The sequence below is a fragment of the Tamandua tetradactyla genome, chromosome 5, assembly GCF_023851605.1.
Source record: "Tamandua tetradactyla isolate mTamTet1 chromosome 5, mTamTet1.pri, whole genome shotgun sequence".
Taxonomy (NCBI): Eukaryota; Metazoa; Chordata; class Mammalia; order Pilosa; family Myrmecophagidae; genus Tamandua; species Tamandua tetradactyla.
The window spans coordinates 30,692,128-30,717,803 of NC_135331.1; the positions used below are offsets into that span (position 1 = coordinate 30,692,128).

Consider the following 25,676-nt stretch of genomic DNA (forward strand, 5'->3'; position numbering starts at 1 on the left):
GTTTTAGTTTGTCAATAAATAAATAAAGTAAAATGAATGAGTCTTGTGTATCAAAATTTATAACAGAATTGTAAGGCAGGGGAACTTGGATATTGTACAAAAAATGCTTCAGTGGTGTTTGAGACTCAGACCAGGATTAAAATGCTGACCATTTAAACAGCAGCCACAGGGGAGGAAAAACAAGACAACAACACACATAGACAATATCCCCTAAGCAGCATTTATTTACCCATTGAATTCGAAAACATTTAATTTAGAAGTCTGGCATTTCATAATCACCCATCTTGATTGAAATGGGTGGACACACAGGGTGCTGTCAGGATACACAAAGACAATAGCAAAGAGTTACAAAAAATAAATCCATGATTGATTCTTAAACAATCGCAACCAAAAAAAAAGTTACAAGTATCAAAACTTTAGATGCATTGCATTGAAAAGAAGGTTTGTGCACATCATAATTTAAAGAGGCAAAACAAGGCGCTACTGAAACCTCACCTTAAACAGTTTATTATAAAGCTGATGGAAAGGGGCAGGTTGTCTCTTTGTATCAGCTTCCCTAAACAGTTTTCCATTAGCTGAAGAAAGAGGTGGGAGGGGTGAATTCATTTTTGCATGCACAAGATGTACTCTTAACAAAACACTATCAGCTTGTTTTAAATGGATCATTTAAATATCATCTGTAAGCCTGTGCTGGCTGATTCTCCTTTCTAAACTTCCCCACTACTTTCACTTGGATTTCATAGATAGCAGGCATAGTAAAATGCCTCATTCAGAACGCACTCGTCAGCATTAATTCAAAAAAGGAGCTTCTGTGGGCTCAAAGCAACCATGGATCCAGCAATGCCCATGAAAATTTATCTGAAACTGCTTCCCAAGGGACAGGGAAGCAGATCTGAGTAGCTGTGCTGCTGATACAGATAGGTTTAGCACTAGATATTTAGTGATTGTGGCAAGGAAGAATTGGTGATGGGGGTGGGTGGGGAGTGAAGGAGGGGTCAGAGACCCGAAGGCTCTTCAGTTGCCTTCTCCTGCTTCTTCATCCTGCTGGTCGCTCGTCCAGAGGGTGAGGTTGTCTCGCAGCAACTGCATGATGAGTGTGGAGTCCTTGTAGGAATCCTCGTTTAGTGTGTCCAGCTCAGCTATGGCATCATCAAAGGCTTGTTTGGCTAAGAGGCAGGCCTGCTCAGGTGCATTCTGGATCTCATAGTAGAACACAGAGAAGTTGAGGGCCAGACCCAGCCGAATGGGATGTGTTGGCTGCATGTGCTCTTTGCTGATTTCAAAGGCTTCCTTGTAAGCAGCCTCAGAAGCTTCAACTACACTGTTTTTCTTCTCCCCAGAAGCTACCTCTGCCAAGTAGCGGTAGTAATCGCCTTTCATTTTCAGGTAAAATACCTTGCTCTCATATTGGAAATCATTGCAGTTCTTGATGAGGAACTTGTCGAGCAGAGCCAGCACATCATTGCAAACTGTCTCCAACTCCTTCTCAATCTTCTCCCGATAAGCTTTAACCTTCTCCAATTTCTTTTCATTTCCATCAGCCATGGTTTTCTGCTCAATGCTGCTGATCACCCTCCAGGAAGATCGCCTAGCACCAACCACATTCTTGTAGGCCACAGAGAGGAGATTGCGATCTTCATTGGACAGAGGTTCATTGAGCTCCGTCACCTGCAAAACCCCAAAAAGATAAACATTGAAAGCCAAGTTTGAAAAATCTTGGAAAGAAACTTTTTCAGTCAAATTAACAATCCTTTTCAAAAACAGGATGATGAACGAGGAACTGTGGAGAATAAAAACCAAACAGACATGGAGCCTATCTGAAGCAAGACTGTAGTCTAATAAAGAGATAAATACTTGAAATTGAAAATAGTAAGTGATAAGGGCCTTGAGAAATTCATAATTCAATAAATAGATGGCTTTCATCTGCGTAGAAACATGGGTATAACAATAATCAAGGAAAGGTTATGAGGTGAGGTGAGGTACGTAACAGTGGGGAGGTTCGGCTATTATGCAAAAAATAGGAATGTGCAACTTCTTTGCCAGATGTTCAAAGATGACAGATCGGAGGTCTATCCCAAATCCTCTTCCAGATTTTAATATCCTGGAAAGAACCAATCATACCTCATCATGCTAACAGCTGACAGGAGAGTCAAGGATGACATCAAACACCACACAGCTCTCATGGTTACACAGGGAACCCCACTGATACTCCCAGTAGCCGCCCCCCACCCCCACCCTGACAAGCCAAAACAGAGAATGATGCATTGGTGACATTAAAGTATACCCAGTCTCATCTGAAAGCAAGCACAGCTACTGAACAGCAAGCTTTACTCTGACTTACCTAATAGGAAACCCTGACTGAACAAACAATTATTTTAAGTGAAGAGGTTAAATTCCATCTGAGTAGTAATTTCCTTTAGATCTCCATGATGCCACCTCCAAATGAACGAGCAATGAATCAGGACAAACACTGGAATAGGAATCAGAAAACCTTGGTTTGGACCCCAGCAAAGCTACTTACTTGCTAAATTAACCTACAGGGCACTTCACCAAGAGCCTGTATCATCTTCTATAAAAGGGATTCACCTATTGGTAGAGGTCTTTGATTTAAAAGAAAAAAATTAAGAAAGCAAAACACTTAGGAAACCATAAAGCACTAAACAATAAAAGGTATTACTTAAATCAAGCTATAAGGACAGAACCTCTTCAAATGGAGAGAAAAAGCCAAGTTCAATGGTGAAAGTTCAAATAGATTATGTTTCAAATGAAAAAAGAAGACTGAGCTGTGAAGAATCAGAAATTTTAAAGAAGAAATGATAGGTTTATTTGGGGAATTTGTGGTTCAAGAACACAAATATAACCATTATATATAAAATTAGTAAACCTGTGCCAAGTTGTTCACTGCAGGTAAAACAATTGTATACTAGCATCCCCAACCCTACAAAATCAAGATACCCCTTTCTAATTTCCCCATTTCCTCTTCCCCTGTACTCCTGCTCTCATGCTGCAAGTCTTACATCGAGGATCACATCTCTCTTCCTTTGCCTACTCAGATCAACCCAACCCCACTTCCTTCTTCAGGTGGCTACAAGCCACCCCTCAGTCACTCCCCAGGAAGGCTACCTCTGTTCCAGTCAAGCCAGGTTCCATCCCTCTTCAAACACACTTTAGTCTCCCTACACCAGAGATCTGCTCTACATGGGGCAATCTTCTAATCCAAGCTTCCTGCAAATCCAGCTAAAGACCTCTTAACCTCAGTTTTTCCCAGTGACTACTTTAAACAGTCACATACTTACATTTGCTTTTTGAGAATAAAGACTTTTTTTGTAAATACTTGTTTGATGGTTTTAGTCACTTAAGGAAGCAATCCTTATAAATTAAAATTCCATTCCAAATACTCTTGACAGATCTTTGAATGCTCAAATCCTCTTGAATGATTCACTTTTCTAGGCAATGTTCAATAAAACAAAACATGTGACAAGAACAGAATTTAGAAAGCTTCTTAAATCTTGCAGTAATTAAATCCAACTAAGGCCACCTGACATGAAAACTGCAGATGACATCCATAAGGAGTCACAGGATACATCACCAGTGACTGATAAAGCTACTTTCCTCAAACCACTGCAAAGGTACGCCAAACCTTTGGTAACATTCCAGAGTATGTCATTACAACTAAGAGTGCATATTTGAAATTCATCTATATATCCTATAGAGTGGTTGTAACAAGGGGCATTATAATTACCGAAACTTAAAACATCTGGTATTTAGCCTGAGCTACTTGTATGACCTACAGCACATCAGAATCTTCCCAGGCATCAACTGTAAAATAAAGAGTACTGGCCCAAATGACCTCCAAAGCCTCTTTCAGTTCTATGATTCCATTTTTCTTGGACTCCAATAAAAGATAAGGTATGGAGTAGAAATGATACTATTGACTTAAATAAAGCTTGGAGTGTATCTGTGGGTTTCGGGAAATCATGCAGTTTATCCTTTCTCCATTAGGGAAAAAACTGCCAAAAAAGGCCACTGGGCAATATTCATAACACCTTCAGAAGAAAAATCATTTACTAGGAAGATTAGTGTTTATATAACAATTATCTGGTTGCCTGCCAGTCTGAATGAATCACTATCGGCATCAGCTGAGGGTGACTAACATAACTAAGCAAGCAAACATTACTCTTAGAATCCCAGCCAGAGCCTAACTAGGAAATTATCGATGTTTAAATATAGCAATTTTTAATACTCCTGGGTTACAACTCAGAAAACAAAAGGAAACTTGTGGAATGAAGACAGTTTATTACTTTATATAACTAAAGAAAATTGGGAGCTTTTTTACCTAGGTTAAAAAATTGACCTAATTGAAATTAAATGGTCCATTAAAACAAAAAAGATCTGCAGCCAGTTTTGATCGGTGATACTTACGGAGAATAACCCTCCACTAGTCAGTTACGACTAGTTCCCAACACTTCAAATACTAAAATACTAAAATATTGGAGCCAGAAGAACTAAGGGTCAGTCATACACTAACAGAAGCAAACACTGGCAGGCAATGCAGTGTGTAATGCACAGGAAAATAATACAGTTCTAGTCCCAGCTATGTTACATACTAAGCCTGATGATCCTCAGCAGATCCTCTGGAGATAAGAATTCCTGCATCTCTACAATCATTAAGTTACCGAACTGTTTAAATTAGGGACAATATGAAGCAAAGATAAAACAATTTTAGAAAGAAAAGAAACCTAGCTCACACCAGTGTTACAACACTCTCATTTCCACCCCATGTCAGCTGCCCTGAGTGCAGTCACTCCTGAGCACTGAATCCTTGTGTGGCCACAATTCATCCCTAAGAGGTACCCGCCCCACCCCCAACCTCTGCTCACAGCCTACCTTCTCTCTTTCCTGCCCACCTCCCCCCCCCCCCATTTAAACCTGCCCATACTTTTCCTGAAATGGTGACTGGATAAAGGCCCTCCTTTACATTTCCTTGAAGGACTACCAGACTCCATGCCAACCATTTCATCCAATCTTGCTGCATCAATTTCCAAATCAGGGGACTACAATCACCTACCTTCTCAGTTCCAGGACTATACAGCATTACTAAAAGTCTAATAACCTGGCCTGCTATTAATTCACTTATCTTCCTAAAACACCATCCACTTACTCAAAAATCCCTAACAGCCTCCTCACTCACAAGGCAATAAACTACGTGTTTGTGAGCAAAAATAGACCCATGGCCAAAAATAGCTCAAGGACTACTGGGAAAGCTTTTAAAAATTCTTAATCTGGGAGACATCCAACATCAAAAGTAATACTTAGCAAACAAAACCACCACCCGAGCTACCAGGCCATACTGTCAAAGCTAGGGTTATTGTTGCTTCTCCTGAACAGCTCTCCCACTCATTATATTTTCCCAAATACTACCAACAAATGTACTCACGATATGAGATTATAAGTGAGGAAAATAACTCTCATGAACAATTAAGTAAATATGACCACATCAGAAAACTTTTAAGCCTCTTTGGCAGAACCCATTATATGGATAAAGAAAGCTAAAGGAATGAAAGCTTTTTTGGCTGCCTCTTTCGCAAGTTATAATGCCCCGGAAGTGAGGGCCCTGCCAGGCCCAAGCTAGCAAAGTCCCCTCACATGCCTGAACCGGGAAAGACCACTCCCACTTCTTACTGGTCACCACACAAGGAAACTCCCAAGCCAGGGCCAGGCTGTGTCCCTACCCTCACTCCAGCCAGGCTGCTATTCTATTAGGCCACGAGATAAGCTAAACTCCAAGTTCAGAGGTGACAGGCTTAGGTAATTAACATTTGCCAAATTAACTACCCTAGCATCATTGAGAGACTTCCTTTGTCCTGTACATGTTCACAGGATTGGAAGGGATGAAAAACAACCCCCTCTGAATGGCATTACTGCCTCCTACCATCCTTAGAGGTAGTAAGATTCAGTTTCAGAAGCTCTGCCAGGTTCTGATCACAGGGAAGTGGCAACACCCCCACCCCCACCAAAAAAAAAAAGGAATGACACTGCAGCAAGGAGGGATGTGAGGAGCCCCAAAACAGCAGGGCAGAAGGATGCCTCAGCTAGGACACTAGGAGGGATTCTACCAACAACCTGAAATGTTGGCCTTACATTGGTTTATAAAATACACTAAAGGAAATACGGTGTCAAAAGATAAAAAAAAATTTCTTAAAACACCACAAGTACAATAGTCCTGCACTTTTTTAATTGATAGCAGGTTCTCAGTTTCAATTAACACTTTGCTTTTTAAACTAAAAATTCTCCTGGACTTCAGAACAAGCAAAATCAGATTTGTGAGCTTGCCTCTTACACTTCTCTGCTATCGCTAAGGCCCATAAGTGGTAGATTCTGTTTTTAATCAAACTTGGCAAAAATGACTTCCATCCAAGAGATGTAAATTATTTTAATAACCCCACCTGTGTAAAGCACTTGGAATTCAGTAACTGAGGACAATGGCTGAAAACATCAAAATGTTTTCTAGAAATACCATCCCTCAGCCTCATGGGGCAGTAGCATACAGTAGTTAAAAGTGAGCTCTCTAAATTCAAGAGTTCAAATCTTGGCTTCATAAATTACTAGCTGTTTCACCATGAGGAAGTTAGCCTCTCTAAGCATCATCTTCCTCATTTTTAAATGTATCCATGTCTAATAGCATCAATGTCTAGAACTGTTACAAAGATTGAAAATGTACACATAGAATAACAGCTACTATGTACCTAGTGCCTAAGTGATTAAAAAAAAAATCCCACAAACTTGAACTGTAACATGGAAAACACAGGGGTACCCCCTGCTGGACCACAGTTCTGCTTAAGTGTGACACTGCAGTCTACCGCTAATGTAAAATTTCAAAGATGAGAAGTATATTTTTGGTTTCTTTAAGAGGAGAGATGGAGTCCCTGACTGTAACAGAGGCTCTTCTGAGGCTCTAACTCATAAGGGGGAAATTACTCATTTCAAGGCAGCAAAGCTATGGCCTGAAACATTGGCCTATTTATATATATAGGGTTATAAAATACACTAAAAGCATTATGGTGTATTCTCTCTGCCACTTGTTGTGCTTTTTAATTCAGACTATACTACAGGGAGCCAGAGTTTTCTTCCCTCCTCAGCCAATATATGACAAAGCAAAAATTACATTTCAAATGTCATTTGGTGGCAAACAGGGCTTACTAGCTCTTTAATGTACTTCAAAGTGGCTTTTCCACACTAACCACTATTTCGGTACTCCTCAAAATTATGTTTTAATATCTGCACCATGATTGTCTTGCCCGGGCTATACAGCTAATGCTCTCCTTTTACACACCACCTGCTCATCTCCCCACTTCCCATAATCTCTCAGCTGTTGGAATAAAAGCCTTTTGCCACTGGTTAGGCCAAGTACCTCTTCCTGTCCGATTCCAATCTCCTTAAGCTGCAGCTTTGTTTCCTGCTCCTAAGATATCCCTCAAGTCCTTCGGACATATTTCTCCATCCTTTATCGACATTTTAATTGACTCTGTGTCAAGTGTCAAACACCCCATGCTGCTTGTTTTTTAACTTCACAGTTACCCCCTAATATAAGTTTTAATATTAAACAGGTGACTTAGGGCAGTAAGAGATGTGACTGGATTATATTTCTCCATGAATGTTCACTAGAAATCTGATTTTTGACCTCTTTCCTTAAGTCACTTAGTCTTCTGGACTAACATTTTACTGCATTGTATAGACTTATTTCACTGTTCTCATAAAATGCTATTATACACATTTTATAGAGGTTATGAATTGTATGTAGTCATTCAAAGTCAGGCCTAGGAAGGATTTGGGTTCTAGAATCTTCCAGTTTCTTCCCACTATAACACTCTATACCTAAAAGAACAAAGCTACTAAGTATGAGAGCTTGAAGATTTTCCTTTACTTCAATTCAGAAACATTCCTTGCACTTCAAATTATGGGGTGTGGCAGGGAATGCAAGTTTTCAAATGATTTGGGGCAACACTGTTGTTTCCAGTATGCATGATGTTTTTCTTACAGCTTACTGACACCATCCTTCAGGTGACACTGGTAGCACAGAGAACATCAATTATTACAGACAGGCAGTATTACGTGACCATTTAAATGACACAGGATATAGAATAAGTCAGAAGACTAACGGTTGAAAACTGACTGGTAACATCAACACTCCTACTTCTACACTTCAGAGAAACTGAGGCCAAGAGACGTAAGGTTCAAGTTCAGAGCGATGGCACCAGAACATCCCTTCACTCAGGTGCCCGGCTCCAGGTCCCTAGAGCAGTCTGTTTATGCCCTTCCACCACCCTGAGGAGACCCACATAAACCCAGAGGGTGACTTGAATTCAGACTCAGCAAAAGCTTCTAATTAAGGTCTATGATATTAATAAGACGAGGACAAGCGTTCCCAATGACATTCATGATGAATTCAATCTACAAACACCAAATTAATAAGTAAAACATAAGACCTCTGACAAGTCCATTCCAATAAATAGGTGGCAAAAAAAAAAGTTTTAATAGTGGGGACATATTAACAAAAAGTTGTTTTTAAAACAAGAATTACCTTAAGGAAATGGCTTATAACAATTCTGCAATGACACAATTAGTGCTTGACTTGAATTTTCAAAGCTATGTAACTTGTTCAATCATTTCAGACACAGATAATATAGGTACCCAGCATAGTAAAGGATCCATTCGCTTGCAAAACACTACCTTAAAAGCCTCAGAGAAAATCTGCAGACATAGCAGCTAGAAGCAAGAAAGCATTTTCCAAACATGCTTATGAAGACCAGAAAGTCAATTTTTCACTGCCCAAACTGAAATTCATTCTGGTAACACCTCTTCATCCTTTCCTCACTTTCCAGACCACAGTACTTCAGGTTTCCTACAGCTTCAAAATGTACCCTCTGGGCATTTTTCCTGAATTTCAATTCACCTTCCTTTAAGGCCCATCCCTACTTTCTTTCCAACATCTTTACTCCCCAAAGGACTCCTGACACTGTAGCCCTTAAGGGACACTCAGGGAGTGAGCAAGGGCCTTCCTAAAATATCCCACAGAAAGGCCTCAGACTGCATAATGCTAATATCACTCAGTTACCAAGAGGTTCACTTAAATGTGAATGGGTATGAGGTCAGAATCAGTTTTATTCCAAAGATAATTAAGCTTCCTGGTCCCTTCCAAGGAACATGCTCTCACAGCCAGTCCAATTTCTGTAAAATTGGCAAAATTATTTTTTTTCTTCTTCAAGAGGCATCCCCTCCCTCCGAATTACATAAGTGTCAAGCCCCAAACTTACATTCTTCCCTCCTCTGGATGAAAAACTCCTATCTAACCCACTACAGCATGCCACTGCTCAGGTCAGGATCACCAATGAATCAACAATTTGGTTGTTGGTCTTGGTTTCCAAACAAATCTAATTAAATTAGTAACCAGCACCACCACTACAGGAAAGAGAACTCTTCAAGTATTCTTCTTACCTGGATAATCCTAAAACTGGTTTCCAGAATCTATTTTAGATCATAATAATATCAAATGCTTTAAAATGAGCTTTTGGAAAGACACTGAAATTGTAGGGACCCTCTGGATTTGTTGTTTTTCTTTGAGAGATCCCTTCAGATGGCCAGCAAAGGACAAATGAGCTTTGATCCAAGGCGATGAACCTCACTTAAGCCCCCTAAAAATTGTCAGGAGAACAGGTTAAAATGCAGACATCTGAGTCCCACCCCGGAGTCTTCAGGTCGAAGGTGGGGCCCAGGGGGCTGCTGCGAGGTCTCGGGAAGGTTGTAGGCTGAATGAACAGAGCAGGTTGGTGGCAGCTGCCGCGGCTCCACCACTGTGTGACCTTGAGGCAGAGAGAACTAGGGTTCATTTAGAGAAAACATAAAATAACGTGAAGAGGGCAGGGACAGTGAGAGGAGAAGCGGAACTCGACGCACAGCAGCGCAGGTGGTGTCCAATCCACGGAATCTGTTAGGGTGTGGCTGGGCACTACGGCTCCACCGGAAATCAAGTTGCAGAGTTCATGTGCGAGGGTCTCAGGAAAGCAAAGGTACACAGGTTCGTCTCGCCCAGAAGTCACGTCTCATTTTAATCTCGAGTCCGACAGGGGCAGCATCAACCCGGGGCTAGGGAGTATGAGCCCAGGCTAGACCCCACCCGCCGCCCTCCCGCTCGCGTCCCTGCGAGAAGAGGGTCTCGGCACACAAAGCCAGGGCCGGGTTGTGGGAAGGTGGGACGAGCACAATTCGGGCGAGCGGAGCAAAGGAGAGAAGAAGACCACAGACTCCAGGTCGTGACAGAGAAAAATAGGGGAGGAGGGGCGTCACCCACTCGGCAACTCTTTATTCCCAGGTGAAGGGCGGAGGGCGGCGAGGCGGCATGTAGCCCCCAGGTCCCGGTGAAAGGGGTCAGAAAGGGGGAATGTGGCTCCCGCCTATTTCCTCCGGTTCCCCCTCCCCCACCCACTGAGCCGGGATGCGGCGACCCCCGCCCACTCGCCCGCAGGAGGGCTCCGCCGCCCGCGCGCCCGCCCCTGGGGCTGCATTCGCGACCCCCAGCAGCTCCCCCGCCTGAGACACGACTGGGGTCCGGCCGCAGGAAATGGCGGGGCGCCCGGCGCGCGCGGGAAGCACCGGCTGCTGGGGGCGGCTCCGCCCTGCAGGGTCGCAGGGGGCACCCCGGGGCATAGCGGGACACCCCGACCGGCCGGCTGCCCCATCCCTTCCCCGATTTGGACCCCCAGGCCGGCCGCGCGGGTCCCCCGGCGTCTCACCGCCTTCATGGCGGAGGCCATGTCGTCGTAGCGCTCCGCCTGCTCGGCCAGCCGCGCCCGCTGCAGCAGCTGCTCCCGGTCCCCCATGTCGCTACGGCTCGGTCTCGCCTCGCGTCCCGCACCGCTCGCCCACTCTCGGTTCGCCGCGGAGGCCGCCGCCGCGCACGCGCACTGGCTCCCGGCCGCCGAGGGAGGCTGAGACCGCGCCGCCGCCCGCGCCCGCTCGCTGGCTAGTCCCGCGCGCAGTGGCTTCGCGTCGCGAACACCGCGGAGGGAGGAGAGGCGGGCGTGCCGAGGGGGAGGGGAGGATGGGAGGGCGCCTGCGCAGTGGGAGCTGCTGGGCCGGGCGGCGGGGAGCGGCGAGAGTGGGAGGGGGGAAGGGCGAGCTGGCCCTAACGGTCTATTTCAAGGTGACGTCACCTACTATAAATAGCCGCCACCGCGGCCCCGCCCGAGAGCCGCGCAGGCGCCCTGCGAGTGCTGCATTTTACCGCCGCAGAGGTGGAGGTGGGAGCTGGGTGAACCGGTTGGAGACTGCGGAGCCGGAGGGCTGGGTGTGGTGATGGCGGCTGCCTAGGCGGCGCGTTGCCACAAACTCATCCTGCAAAGCGCGCCTGAATGCACGTTAGCGGCCTGGCCTGAGGAGGGTCCAAAACGCAAATAAACCTCCTGCGTGGAGAAGCCGGGAGGGCGTACGCCCGGAGGGGTGGGGCGGATTCGCCCCCGCCCCCGTAGCCGCAGCAGCGTGGAGTCCCTCCCGGCCCCTGGGTTGCACGGGCCACACCCTGGCGGTATCGAGCCCCGCCCTTGGGAACCCCCTTACCACACTACCACAACCGCCACCACCACACACGCGCAATCCTGGGCTGCAGAGCTGAGCTCCCACCCTGAGAGGTGGCGTCCGGCCTCACAGTCACGACGCCCTTGCAGGGAACTGGCCTAGTGCTGGGACGTCTACAGGCGTTATTGTATTTAATACGCACCACCCACCCTTGTCTGTGGACGCGGCTGGTCTCCCCATTTTTCAGTTGTGGAGCCTGAGGCAACGTGAAGTTAGTGACTTGCTGAAGGTTGCACAGCCGTCCAGTGATAGGGCCAGGATAAGGGTGCAAGCTCAGGCAAGGAAGGGGTCGGCCAGTCACTGAGCTCCTTTCAGTCATGGCATTCGGTGCGGCTTCCAGGCAAGCCGGGAAAACCTCGCTGACCAAAGCATGCCGGCCACGTACAATATATATGGCAAGGGCAGCGCGGAAGAAGAGGCCTTAGGCTTTCTGAAAGTTCTGTTGAGCACCTGCTGCATATTTAGCACTGAGAGGATAGGGTAGCTACAGGAATGAGTAATATATACCCCTGCCGCTAAGCAGCACAGATCTAAATATGCGAGAATAGGTAATCTGGGCCTTGAGAGGGAGGGAAGAGGTATTGGGGCGGGGGGGCGTACAGTATGGACAAAGACTTGACTTGGCAGAGAGGATAAAGACAAAAGAGATAGTGAAAAGAGACGCTTGCCATTGGGAATGAGGTTGGGTAGGGTGAGATTATAGAGTGTTTTAAATGCCAGATTGAAGATTTGAGACTTGATTCTTCGGAGCTACAGAGGTAACAGAAGTCATGTTTCTGGCCAGGAATCTGGCTTCAGAAAGTAACATGCATTAGAAGGGAAAGGGAGGGACTGAAGACTGAACCGTTTCTGGAACTCGGTTTTAGCATCTGAAAAATTGGACTTGAAGGACTGTTAAAGGACTGAAACATAGAAATCCTCATTCTGAAATGTCACGGTCACTGCTGTCCAACTCCTTATCCTGCATAAAGAGAAACTGAGTCTCAGAAGGAGAGGCTGGCTCCAGTTTGTGCTGTGAGTGAGCAGATCTGGAGCCTCCACACAGGTCTCCAGCCACCCAGCCCTCCTCCTCTGGTGCTAAAAGGAGGCTTGGCACCCATAACGCAGGATTAAGTATGGGTCTGGGGAAGAGCCACTCCCCACGCTTCACCCGTGTTTTGAAGAGTCACCTTTGCTGACTAGAAATGGAATCCAGGTTAGCAAACCAGGCTGTTCTTTCCCCTCGTGAATATCTTTAAAGAGTATGATAGCTCGTAATTAATCTTCCACCCCATCTAGCAGAGAAGGCGCTCTGAGAGGCAGGGCCAGGGCAGGATGAGGACGGTATGGTGAAACTCTGGTTCCTTCCAGCCTTTAGAGGCTATTGTTTTCCAGATCATGCTGGACTGAGAGTGATTTCAAAACAATGAGAAATAGGTAGAGCTGAAACAGTCTAAACAGTTGATTTTGACATTCCTAAATTACACTTTGGTTCTTCCAGAAAGCCTTTCTTTCCTTCTCACCAAACTTCTCTGTCTTCACTTCTTCACCTCCCACCCAGCCCTCAGCCCACTGTACTCTGGCTTCTACCCCCTCTCCACCCAGATGACCCTCGCTGAGACCACCAATGGCCTCCTTGTTGCCAAATCCAAGGATGCTTTGGAGTCTTCACTTTCCTGACCCACAACGGCTCACCCCTCCTTCGAACACTCACCTCTTAGCTTTCATGACCCTGCACTCTCCTGGTTTCTCCTCAACTGTTCTGGCCACTCCTTTTCTGTTTCCTGTGTGAGTTTGTCTTCTAGGCCCACCGTGAAATGCAGGGGTTCCTCAAGGCTTCGTCCCAGGCCCTCTCCTCTTTCCATTCTGCCCATTCTGGGTGACCTTGTCCAACCCCACTCTTGAAAGGAAAGGAAGATTTACCATGTTCCTAGCATCAGGTAAGGGGTTTTGCAGAGATGGGCATATTTTTTTTACTTCAAGATACCCTTGAAGTAAAAGGCAATTTCCACCCCCATTTTACAGATGAGGAAACTGGCTCAGAGATGTTCCCTGACTTGAAGAAAGTCGCCCAGCTGGTAATCAACAGAGCCAGGATTCAAATTCAAGTCCATCAGACTCCTAAGCCTGATGGCCCCACACTGCCTTTTGGTGTTAGCCAAAAAGGGCTCAAGGTATGACTCCCCTTTTGGAGTCATTTGGATTATGAAAAGCACACATAAGCCTCCTTCTTGTAGCCTGCATCTTACCAGCATCTTCCCCCTCAGGGAAGAGAGCTGCCAGCTCCCCCAAAGCCTTATAAATCAAAGACCAGTGGGGTGTGCCCTGGATGGAGCACCTACTGCCAGGGCTCCAAGCCTGATCAATAAACAAGCATTTGACCAGCTCCAAAGACAGTCCATGAGTGAAGTGAAGGGGGCTGACAATATCCAACACCATGTTGTTCCAGGGCCCGAAGCAGGCCCAGGGTAGGGGCCAGGCTGGAGCTTTGCCTGGGACAGGGGCTTTTTCCGGGAACAGAGCAATGCCTCCGCTATCCCCCGGCTGGCTAAGAAAGTATGTGTGTGAGGGGGGAGGAGGGTAGAAAGAAGCTAGTTCTGGACTTGGATTCAAATCCTACCCCACCAGTTACCAGCCCTCTCTGAGTCTGTTTTCTCTCTTGCATACTCGCGCTAACCACACTTATCTCTTGGGGTTATTGTGGGATCGGTGGCATAATGCCAGCACATGAAAGCACCCGCCATCACTGCCGTATAATAATCCCTTGCTCCTGAGTCAGTGATAAAGATGCTTCTCATGTAGGACTTGTTTTCTGAAGCATTGCCAGAACCCTCAGCCGGAGACCTGTGAATAGGTGACCCAGAAAAGGCACGTCCTGTTTTTTTTGTGGGTTTTTTTTTTTACACCCTCGGGTACTCTGGGACACTCTGAGTTCCCTCAGAAGTCTGGATACCAAGGAACATATTACAAAGAAGACCTTGTGTTGTTGTGGAGAGGCAGGTGTTCATACCCTTGGCCTGGATGCCATCGCCCAGGGAGTCGGGTACCCAGATAGGATTTTAATTTTTTTTTTCCCCAAACGCACCAAAGTGAACTTTCTAATCCTGAGCCAACGATAATAATGGCATGAGCAGCAACTATTATATGGATGAGGAAATTAAGAACTAGAGGAATCAGACTTGCTCTGTGGTCCAGGCAGCCACCCATGGTCTCCCCAGCTCACACTCGCTTTCTGTTCATTCGCTTTGGCCCTAGTGTCCTTTTGCTGATACCAAATTCCACCCCCGTATCCAAGATGAGCCTGAGCACACAGATTTCTGGATCTATCCAAAGCCTTTCACTATTCTTTCAAAGCCCGATCTGGGAGCAGATTGACTCCCAAGGCAGCTCTTGGCATTAAGAAGTGAGAAAATGTCCTGGTAGCTGCCATCTGCAAGCCGGTGGAGCTTGGGGGCCCCCCCTTTGCAGCACCCGCCCTCTTCAAACGTGTTCACAGGAGCTTGGCTCTGGAGAAGAAGGCAAAGCTGTCACCTATGGAATCCCAGTGACTACAAGGGCGAAAGGGGTTTGCGCTTTAAGCCCTGCAGATGACCCAGGAGCTTGTGTTTCTTAGCCTGAATTTTCTAGGTGGTTTGCTGCAAGCTTCTCCTTGATTCTCACTGGGTGAGCCTAGGCAAGGAAGGGAAAGCTGGAGGACAGTGCCAGAGAGCCCCATAACTTCCTCTCTCTGAATCTTTGGATTTCTTATCTGTAAAATGGGCAGCTACACTGGCAGATGGCAGAATCCTTTCTTTTTCCAGTTCTGAAGGTCTAGGGCATTTCACCATTGTGAGGTCAGCAAACAATGGCGTGACAACTCAAGAGGATGCAAGTGGGATGTTTCAGAGGGCAAGTGTTTGGATTGTGTCCTTACATGAAGGGTGATTCCATAGCAGCAGGCCACAGGGTAGCAGTTTGCTCCCCCTTTGTTTAGAAGAAGTTGAGATAATTGTTCCCGTTCTTCACAGATGAGGAAACAGGCCCAGAGAGGTATGTGAGTTGCCTAAATGCAGCCCAGAGAGCAAGGGGGAGGGTCTTCCAGCTCCACCTTTGTTTCCACTGCTGCCCTTACCTTCTGAGAACCCAACAGCATTCTTTTGGTTGTTGAGCTGTTAGAAGAACCAAAGTGGCGGTAGACTGCTGGGTAAACCTTACTCTGAGAAGTAAGGTAGAGGGTCTCTGAGTTTTCACCAAGGTTCCCTGCCAAGCAACTTTGCTTAAAAAAACCCATCTTTTCCTTCCTAGTTTGTCAGTAGGAGGTGAGCAGATTGCTACAGCCTTCTGTCTTCTTCCAGCCAACACTGGCAGGCTGGCCCCAACTCAGGAAACACAAGGATCCAGGAAGACCAAAGCCACACGAAGAGACCAACTCCAGGAGGCTGGTCTTGGCAGACATGTTGCTGAGCTGCCATTGGGGTCCTGACTAGGACTCCTCCCCCTTCAAAAGACCCAAGATCCTGCGTCTGGCTCTTCATAACCTGACCCTAGCCCACCTTTCCAGGCTCCCTGCAACTCCTAAGCCCACCAGGTTCCCCGACTCAGCCCATGAAGCTCCCCCAACTGCAGTGTCCTTTGCCACCCCTCAACCCTTTTGATTCTTTGATTCTAAAAGTCCTTTTATAACCAACTGAAATCTTACCTACTCTTAAGAGCCTTCCCAGCCTCCCCAACAAGAACCAGTCTCTCCTTCTGCCTACTGCCATCATGGCTCTGATATCTCTATCCGTATAGAGTGATTTTGAGAAGACTGATGTTTACTAGCCAGCTTTGAAGTGTCAAGCACTAGGCTGTGCAGTTTAATTTATGATCTCATTTAATCCCCATGACAATCCTATGAGGCGGGCATCTCTCTATACCCATTAAACACATGGGGAAACTAAAGCTCAGAGAGGTGGCCACACACCCAAGGTCCTGCAGCTAGGAGGGACAGAACCAAGAATTGAACCTGGGTTCTTCTGACTATAATGGTCATGCTGTTTGCCACATACCCCACCTGCCTCCCACCCCCTTAGGAAGTCTCCATTTCCCTTGTAGAATGGAAACACTAGAGGATGGAGTCTGTGGGAGCCACGGGTTCCCTGGCTGGGTGTCCTGAATCCCAGGTGTCTCTCCCTGACAATGCTGAAGTGAATCCCAGCTCACCGCTGCCAGCTACAGACATCCCACCGCTGGCCACCTGTCAGTGAGTGGCCAAGGTTTTTCAATGTGGGGAAGGGAAACCGCCTTCATCCGACAACTCCTAAGTGAGGATGAATTGACAACTGGGTGAAAGGTAAGACAAGGGAGGGAGCAAGTGGGGAGGAAGGCAAGGAGGAGCTGGGGGGGCAGAAAGGAGGAGGAGGGCTCCTGGTTGAAGCGCCTACTTGTCCTACTGCCTTGGCCTGCCCTGACCAAGTTCTGGAATTAATACACCCGGCCTTGAATCGCAGCTCTTCCTCTGGCTGCTGGGGAAGCCGGGGCAAGTCCCTGCACCTCTCTGACCTTCAGTTTCCTCTTCCATCACATGAGCATATGGCAACGATGCTGTCCACACTCAACTCTCTGAGCCATTGCCAAGAGGAATGAGGGCATGGCTGAGGGAGAGGGTGAACCCCGCTGTCCGGCACTTGTGATCTTGCTGTTACCTCCTTTCACTGGAGATAGTCATGGGGTCAGCACCTTCCCCAAAAGGACCTGAGGCAGCAGGGAGCACACAGAATCACAGACCCGTGATAAGGATCAGGGGGACCATTCAATTTAGCCTTCTTGCTCGAGAGGTAGCACAGCAGATGGCCTGCTGGCCCACCATGCCGGACCCGGTTCTGCACCCTAGCTCAGCTTGCTACTTGTGAAGCCTTGTGCACGTCACTTTACCTTCCCTCCTCCCCTTGAACCTAGTTCATCTTCTTTAATAGGAAAATAAAGCCAGGTCCTTTTCCATAGAATTTTGGGAGGATCAGAGACCCAGGAAATGCTGCTGCTGCTATTATTATTTTATTTAATTTTTTTTTTTTTTTTTTTTTGCATGGGCAGGCACCGGGAATCAAATCCAGGTCTCCGGCATGGCAGGTGAAAACTCTGCCTGCTGAGCCACCGTGGCCTGCCCTGCTGCTGTTATTATTAAACTGTGGGGAACAGGGGCTCAGAGAGGGAAAGTAATTCACTCACGGTCACACAGCAGCTTAGCAGCAGAACCAGGTTTATGCCCAGGTCCGGGCTTACCCTCAGACACCATGATCTTTACTTCGAGGAAGGGGAAAAGGCCAAGTTCACCCTTGGAAACACAGCTGAGGAGCTAAGACCACTGGTGGGATTCTGTCTCCCTGAGCTGAAACAACTGTTGTGGTTGGAGTGTGGCAAAAAGTTCAAGTCAGAGCCTGGGGTCACACATGTCCATATAACCTGGGCCTGTCAGCTGACCTCTCTATGCCTCGGTTTCTCTGCTCAACCTAACGGGAGTAAGAATTCCTGGCAGGGTGAAGGAATTATATAAGGGTATGGAGCAACCCTGTGAGGTGGGAACCCACTTTGCAAACAAATGCCCAGGAAGGAAAAGAACCAGGCTTTGAGCTCCATCCTATTCCCTCTGCCCCCTCCTCTTCCCTACCTAATCTGTGTTCCTTTATCAGGTTTCAGCTTTGCTATGGCTTCCTTTGGTAGGATTCCCTGGTCTTAGGATAGGCAGGCACCTGCTATGGACCCGGTGTTGGGGTTTGTCCCTCCACCCCAATCCCTCTGCATTGCAACAGCTTCTCCCTCTCCTTTGCCATGCAAGAACCTTTCCTATGTCCCCAGAGCCTAGCACTGTGCTTGGCGCACAGCAGGAGCTCAATAAATACTTGCTGAATGACTGAATGCATCGTGCCAGCACTGGGTTGCCACTCGGCCTTGAGGGAGCCGGGCAGATTCAGAGCAAAGCTTTTGGCATCCCGCCACACCTTGCATTAGCACCATCTTCTCTGAGTCCTGACAGCCAGCCCCCTGGGACGCCATTGGAGCCAGCTAAATTCCGGTCACCACTTCACCTTGGAAAGGCAGCCCAGTAATTGACGTCACAGCGATGCCAGGAGCTGCCTTGTTAATATTTAATGAGGGCTTCACTGCGGCAGAGATGCAGGCTAGAGGAGTCGGAAGGGCCGTGGAGAGTCTCCGTGGGGTCTTGGGGAGGACATAGATGGGAAAGCATTTCACTAACCAGAAAGCCCCCGGTGATGAGCATGAGGCTGACCCATCTTAATCCCTGGCTTAATTTGGAAAGAGCCAGGGTGGCATGTCCCTGCAGTGGGACAAGGAGATTGCTGACTGAGCCCAAACTCTGAACAAAGGCAGGGAATAAGGGGCTTCTGGAAGCAAGGGGATGGGGAAGGCAGAGCACAGACTGGTGTCAGCCACATCCACACCCTAGGTTTGTGCTTTGCAGCTGGGGGACCTGGACGGCAGCTGTACCACTACGAGCCTCAGCTCCTGCATCTGTAAAATGGAGATGATAATGTCATCCTTGCAGAGCTATGGGGGGGATAAACTGAGACAAGTGATGTAGAGCTCCTGACCTGGCACATAGTAGGCCCTCAACAAGTGCTGGGTCCCTTCTTCCAGCATGGGGGCTGATGTTGGAGAGCAGATGCGAGGTGCTTCATACTTCATTAGCACAGAGTGAGGGCAGAAGAGGAGGAGGAGGGAGGAGGCACAAGAAGGTGACCTTGGAGCCAGCCTTCTTGGATTTGGACTTGTGACTGTGCTGGACCCATAGCCAGCAGAGAGCTCCAGGAGGCAGGAACAGAAGGGCCCTGATGGACCATCTCATCTAATCATCTGGCCCCTTTGTGGGACAGATGATGACTTCGGGGAGAGAGCCCAGGGGCTCTCAGGCAGCAGGCAAGCAGCAGAGCTGAGATCTGACCTGGCCTGCCTCAGCTGAGGCATTCATCCAAGGCCACAGACAGGATGAGTTGTCCCCCATTCCCTGATGTGGGCCACCTCTGCCACCACTTCCCTGGCCTGGATGAAAGCAGAAATCTTACCATTCCCATTCCTTCCTGGGCTCCCTCCAGTCTGTTTTCCCACAAATGCAGGGAGCGTCCCCAAATCTGACCATCTATCTCCTGCTTAAAACCTTTCCATCGCCCCACACTTAGGGGCCAAATAAAATACAGGACACCCAGTTACATTTGAATTTCAGATAATGAATTTTTTTTTAGTATTAAGTATATCCTATACATTGCATGCAACATAATTAGACTACAATATATATACATATATATAATATATCATGTATATATGTTGTTTGTTTGAAATGCAGATTTAACTGGACAACCTGTATTTTTATTTGCTAAATCTAGCAAACCTATCCTCAGTGCCTTTGGGAAAAAAGTGGGAGTCTTTAACTAGCCTGGGAGGTCTCTTTTGCCCCCAGTCTCATGCCTCCCCGCTATTCCATGTGAACTCTCTGCTTTGGACACAATTCTTTGCCATCACTTTGAGACTCCCAATCTCTTCTTCCCCAATAACCTTTGCAGATGCTGTTCCTTCTGCTGGAGTCTCCTGTGCCTCCAGTTCCTCCAAATGGCTCACAGTGCTTGACTGAACTTATCCTTCCTGCCTCTAAGTAGTTGTCACTTCCTCCTGGAAGCCCTCCCGGGCCATCAACTCAACATGATCAGCAACCTTCAGACTCTTCCATGGTGAACAGTGGTGCTGAGCCCTGTGCCTTCCTTCTAGGCTATGCTAACAAAAACCAAATGCCTGTGTTTGATTCTCTTCCCACCCAGTGACCAATAACCAAAATCCTAACCCCAGGCTGAAGCAAAGCCTCCTGCCTCCTTTGTTTTACCTGAACCCTGCAGCCACACTATGATGGAAACAGGTAGGCATCCTTAATTCCCACTTTACAGAAGAGAAAACCAAGGAAGTGGTGGAACTCATTGTTCCAGACTCGGGTGTCTGTGCTCCATCCTACCTCAGGGACTTTGCACCTGCTGTTCCCTCTGCCTGGAACACTCTCACCAAAGTTCTTTACATGGACGATGTAGCCAGTTAAATATGGCTGCAAGTTTTTTGCCACTCTTCCCATGAAGAAGTGGCACCTCTTTCTTCACTCTCTGAATCCAGGCTGGCCCTGTGACTTGCTTTAACAATAAAAGGGGCAGAAATGATCCCTTCAGAATTTCATGAATTCTGGAGCCTAGGACTCAAGAGACTTGCAGCTTCTGCCTTTGCCCTCTTGGAATGCTGCCTTGAGACCACCATGTAAGGCAGCTGGTCTGGTTGGCTGGAGGATGAGAGGCCATGTGACAGAGAACTGAGGTGCTTCAGCCAACAGCCAGTACCAGCTACAGACATGTGAGTGAGGTTGCCCTGGAACTTCCAGCTGTGCCTCCAGCTAAATGCAGCCACATCTGTGGCCAAGAGAAATAGGAAGAGGAACCACCCAGGCCAATCACAGACTAGTGAGAAATAGCTAGTTGTAAATTTTGGAATGGCTTGTTACCCAGCCATAGCTAACTGATACAACTGCCTTTTTCTCATTCAGATCCCTGCTCAGAGGGCACCTCCGCAGAGGAATCTTTCCTGACCACCTGGGCTAAAACAACCTCCCACTCCCCTGCCCCCACTCTCTGTCTCATTATCCTGTTTCATCTTGTCCAAGGCACAGAGCACTCTCTGAAATCATGATTTCTTCATTTGAGGCTTATTGTCTGTCTTCTCACTAGCCTGCAGCTCCAGAGGGCAGGGGACATAAAGGTTTGGTTTCCTGACATCTCCCTTGCACCTGTACAGTACCTGGTGCAGGGAAGATGCTGCAAGTTGTTGTTGATGAAACCAGGAGCTTGCTGCTTGCTGGTGATGCACTTAGGAGAGTTCCTACCTTGCCTCATCCACTGAAACCTGGACCTTTGGGCTCTCCCTTCCAAAGAGGGCAGGCCAGGTAGCTGGGCTCTGTTTTAGGAAAAAGAGCTTCAGGGAACTGCAGCTGAGGAGGAAGGAGAGGAAATTGTCAAAACATTCACTCCAGCAGGAGCCCAGCTTCAGACCAAGGAAGTGATGGATTTGCTCTCTTCCATGTTTGCTGCCAATTGCCAGCAGCCCAACCACGCCCTCCTGCAGGATCACAAAGTTGAGAAACTGGGCAATGGGTGATAACGATGCTGGGGGTTCTGCGTTTCTCCTCAGGGGCCCAATTTTTTTCTAAGACCCTACACAAAGCCAGTTCCTAACAGAAAGCTTTTCCCATTGCCAAGAAATTGAGCTGCAACTTCAAATGAGGAAAAGAAAATGCACACCAAGAGCAAAATAGTTGGATGTTGGATGCCTCTTCACGCTACCTGCTTTCAAATCAGGAGGTCCTAGGTTTAAATTCTGCCTCCATCGTGCCACCTAATCCTCCTGAGCACCAGTTTCTGCATCTGCCAATGACAGACAATGAAAAGCTAATTCCTAAGGTCGGAATGAGGATTCAGTGAGATCATGTGTGCTCAGCACAGCTTCTAGCTCACAGAAACAGAAAGCCAACTGGAGCTATATATATATATTTTTTGAATTTAAAACATATTTACTTGTATTTTTATGACTAGAGAGATACATTTCCAACTAAATACAAAGTGTCTATGCTGATGGCAGGTTTGTTTTATATCAAAGAATGAAAAGACAGTTTAGGCAATTGAGCTAATTTAATGTGAAGTCTGTTACTTCCCTTTTAATGATAACATTTTATATCTGAGAAATAACATATCAGTTTTTAAAAACAGATGCCTCCTAAGCAAACATGAATTTATATATGTGTGACCTTTAGCTTTTAACAGAAAAAGAAAATAATTCTAATACATAAAACATTTTAAACTCTAGTTAAAAATCTAATAAAGTTGTGGGGGCAGAGAACCATACATTTAGGGTTTGGTAAAACCTGAAATACAATGAAGAAAAAAACATACCCATTTTCATCTAGTTTCCTAAAACTGAGTAATCCTCACCCCTGTAGTAAGTCTTTCCTTCGTTAGTTTTCTTTTTTGAATTCTTTCATTTCAATCATCTGACTTAGAGAGTTTCCGCTTCACATGGCGTGGGGGTTCCCAAGTGTCACTATCATCTGTTTCTTCTTCATCCTCTTCCTGATCATCAATAATTTCATCTGCCTCATTTTCCTCAAATAGTTCTATACCTAATTCTGATCTTCTCTGTCTTTCTGCAAACCACTCTCTGACTTGCTCATAGCCCATATGTGATCTGTTAACAAGTTCATCAAGGTCTTGTTCATTAAGAAATTTGTGCTTTAGGTAATAATCCTTAAGTATTGCCGTTCCAGTTTTTAATTTTATGAGTGATGGCACCCTGTCCCAGTTGTTAATTCTTTTGCTACCTCTAGGCCGCCCACATGGTCTTCCCCTTCCCTTTCCTTTGGGTCTTCCTCTCCCCCTTTTTCTAAGGGAAGACAGACCATTCATACTACTTGAATTGGGACTTTGATAGTAGTAGTACCATTTTAACTTTCTATTTTTCCAAGCATAACGGGTATCCCCAAACCAACTAACAATGTCTGTTTTAGCAAGCCCACTTTCTTCGGCCAGTTTGTCATACTCTTTGGGTGATGGCCACTGCGTTCGGACAAATGCACTTTTAAGCATGTGCAACTGCTCAGGTGTTTTTTTACATATCTTGCCTGTACTAGCTGATTTAGGTGGGCCAGATTCATCTCCGCGAGAAGTTTCTCCAGTCTCTTCTTTAGAGCTACCTGCATTACCTTCATCAATTTCCACTTTCTCTTCCTTTAAAGCTTTGAATTTCTTCATCTTTGTAAACCAAGTATCAATTTCTCTTCTGGTAAGTTTGGTTTGCACTCTTAACCTATTTAATTCTTCATCTGTTAGTACAGAGCTGTTGCGAAAACTTGCCTGAAGGGCACTTAGCTGCTCCGCAGTCTTCTCTTTAAACTTTTGTGGAGTAAAGTCTGGAAAAGAATTCCAGGACTGTTTATGTTGTGACGTAACAACAGTAGGGGATTCTGTGGTTTCATCACTGGAGTCTATAATAATGCTGGTAGAGGGATCATTGTTGAGATGTAAGCATTGATTACTCTTTGAATTTCTCTGGCTGTATCTTGTGTCACTAAACCATTTTTTAATCTCTCCTTTAGTCAGCCCTGTTATTTTCTTAAGTCTGATAATTTCTGAATCATGGGGAAACTGATTTTTAAGGTAGCTAACTTTTAATTCTGCCAGTTGCGCTTTAGTCTTTTTTGCCCAAATGCCAAATGAATCAGGGTTTGCCAGTGTGGTTTCATGTTTGACAAGTTGAGAAGTTGGAACTGCTGCTGCTGGCTTCGTTTCTGCAACAGGCTGAGTAACAGGTATCTGACTTTTCTGTACATTTGTTTGATTTGGAACCCCTGCCACTGTCAACGCTATAGGTGCTGTTACTGGTAAGGTATTTGTTCCAGCTACTTGTGTAAGGACCAGACCTGGCTGACCAACTATTTGGCATGTCTGTAAAATGGATGGTAAACCATTACTTGCTGTGGAAATGTGTGTGGGAATAACGGTTATGGTCTGAGGTACAGTATGTACTGTTCCATTGAACTGTTTCCTTCTTGCCTCCTCTACCTCTTCAGGAGTCCAACTAATACCATGTTTTAGACGTTGGGCTGAAAACCATATCTTGATCTGCTCCTCTGTATATTTTGCTTGAGCAGAAAGAACTGTAATTTCTGACAGTGTTGGATAAGGGAATTTATTGTAAGTGTTAAGCAAAAGGGGGTTGTTATCCAAGGCAGTATTGTAGGTAGGAATGCTATTAACAGGGATTAAGACTTTGGAAATCAAATTAGAATTCTGTTGAGCTGATACAGCAGTTATCACCTGTGCTAATCCAGGAAGAACTGCTGCTGGGGTCACTACTGTGCTGGCAGTATGTGGATGTAATCTATTTACAATGAAAGTATTTGTATTAGATTCAGAAGCTGAAGAACTTAGATTTTCTACAATTTCTTCACTGTCCGGTTTAACTTCATTCTCTTTCTCTTCAGGAACATCTTCAACTGAGTTATGATGAACCATAATCCATTTGTTCTCTACTTTATTTTTCATCATTTTCATGACAGAAATTTTACTGATAGATATTCCTGAAGAAGAAGCTTCTGTAGATTCTGCTTGCTCTGAACCCTCCTCCTTAACAAAACTGCCATCAAAACTCAGGTCATTTATTGTTTGCTCAAAGATTGTCTGGTTATTACATTTCAGCATAGTCAACTTAAAATTCTCTTCTGGGTGATATTTCAGATTATGCTCAGAAAGTGCATTATACCTTTTGGTAAGAAAATTGCATTCAACACAAACATAGGATGAACTTAGCACTACATTGGGATGTTCTGAATCCACGTGAAAAGTAAATATATTTAGATCTGGAGTTTGAAAAGTACAATATTTACATTCATAGCCACCTTCAACTTTTTTATTTTGCTGATTGTCAGAATCCAAAGATTCATGAACTTCTTCATCACTTGAGATACTCTCTGCTCTGGTGTTTTCTACAGGCGTGAGAACAGGAGGACCTTCATCCAAATCAGATATCAACTCAAGGTCTGGATCCTGTTCACTGGTGAGGACCATGCAAGGTGTTGTTGATTTTCGCCTGCTTGCCATTCTGATGTGGGAAAAATCTCAGTGGTGATTAAAAAGCATTAAAACTGTTCTGTAGTCTTCATTTGAAAACAATGGCTTTCGGTTCAAGTTCACGTTTGTGCTCAACAAGTCTTATTAGCAGCTTTTTCATGGTGCAATCGAGTAAAGAGCTTAATGTTGGCAGATAAAATACTGCTGAACTGCTGAAAATTTTGAAGCAAAACCCCAACCACTTGCCATATCTTCTTCTGCATTCTGTCCTTTGAAGCAGAAGGGTGTTCCTTCATATTAGGAGTTGTTTACCTCAGGCCATAATTACCAACAGGTCCAAAGTAGCTATCTGCCGTCTCCTGCAAAGGCCGCCGCGCCTCTCAGCGCCCCGCCGCCGCCGCCGCCGCCACCGCCGCCACCATCTTGCATTTCAAACCGGATGCGCTT

General features: G+C 46.1%; 2 protein-coding genes and 1 long non-coding RNA gene across 7 annotated transcripts; 1 reads left to right on the plus strand and 2 right to left on the minus strand.

The window, feature by feature from the left end:
- Positions 1-199: 199 nt before the first annotated feature.
- On the minus strand, positions 200-16,367 carry YWHAH (tyrosine 3-monooxygenase/tryptophan 5-monooxygenase activation protein eta). Of its 3 annotated transcripts, none has more exons than XM_077160438.1 (2): positions 16,293-16,367; positions 200-1,668 (listed from the first exon to the last, which is right to left on the minus strand). In XM_077160438.1, the coding sequence occupies exons 1-2, from the start codon at positions 16,353-16,355 to the stop codon at positions 1,015-1,017; spliced, it is 717 nt and encodes a 238-aa protein (XP_077016553.1). In that variant the 5' UTR covers positions 16,356-16,367; the 3' UTR covers positions 200-1,014. The 3 variants fall into 3 exon arrangements, with proteins under 3 accessions (XP_077016553.1, XP_077016552.1, XP_077016554.1); XM_077160437.1 differs by lacking the exon at positions 16,293-16,367 and adding an exon at positions 10,791-10,998; XM_077160439.1 differs by lacking the exon at positions 16,293-16,367 and adding an exon at positions 5,069-10,462.
- Positions 15,188-22,216, plus strand: LOC143683936 (uncharacterized). 3 transcript variants are annotated; one of them, XR_013175738.1, is made up of 3 exons: positions 15,188-15,639; positions 15,895-16,921; positions 21,574-22,216. It is a non-coding gene; the product is annotated as an uncharacterized LOC143683936 (long non-coding RNA). The 3 variants fall into 3 exon arrangements; XR_013175739.1 differs by having other exon boundaries at positions 21,641-22,213; XR_013175740.1 differs by lacking the exon at positions 21,574-22,216 and adding an exon at positions 20,145-21,536.
- Positions 22,217-22,414: 198 nt separating this feature from the next.
- On the minus strand, positions 22,415-25,611 carry LOC143683933 (zinc fingers and homeoboxes protein 1-like). The gene has a single exon (XM_077160436.1). It carries the CDS (start codon positions 25,257-25,259, stop codon positions 22,647-22,649), a length of 2,613 nt encoding a protein of 870 aa, XP_077016551.1. The 5' UTR covers positions 25,260-25,611; the 3' UTR covers positions 22,415-22,646.
- Positions 25,612-25,676: the final 65 nt, after the last annotated feature.

Bases quoted from the DNA above. Each gene is read 5' to 3' on its own strand.
- YWHAH (XM_077160437.1), bottom strand. From the start codon at position 10,877: ATGGGGGACCGGGAGCAGCTGCTGCAGCGGGCGCGGCTGGCCGAGCAG. The intron at 1,669-10,790 runs GTGAGACGCCGG...GGGGTTTTGCAG, and splicing joins TGGCCTCCGCCATGAAGGCG to GTGACGGAGCTCAATGAACC.
- LOC143683933 (XM_077160436.1), bottom strand. From the start codon at position 25,259: ATGGCAAGCAGGCGAAAATCAACAACACCTTGCATGGTCCTCACCAGT.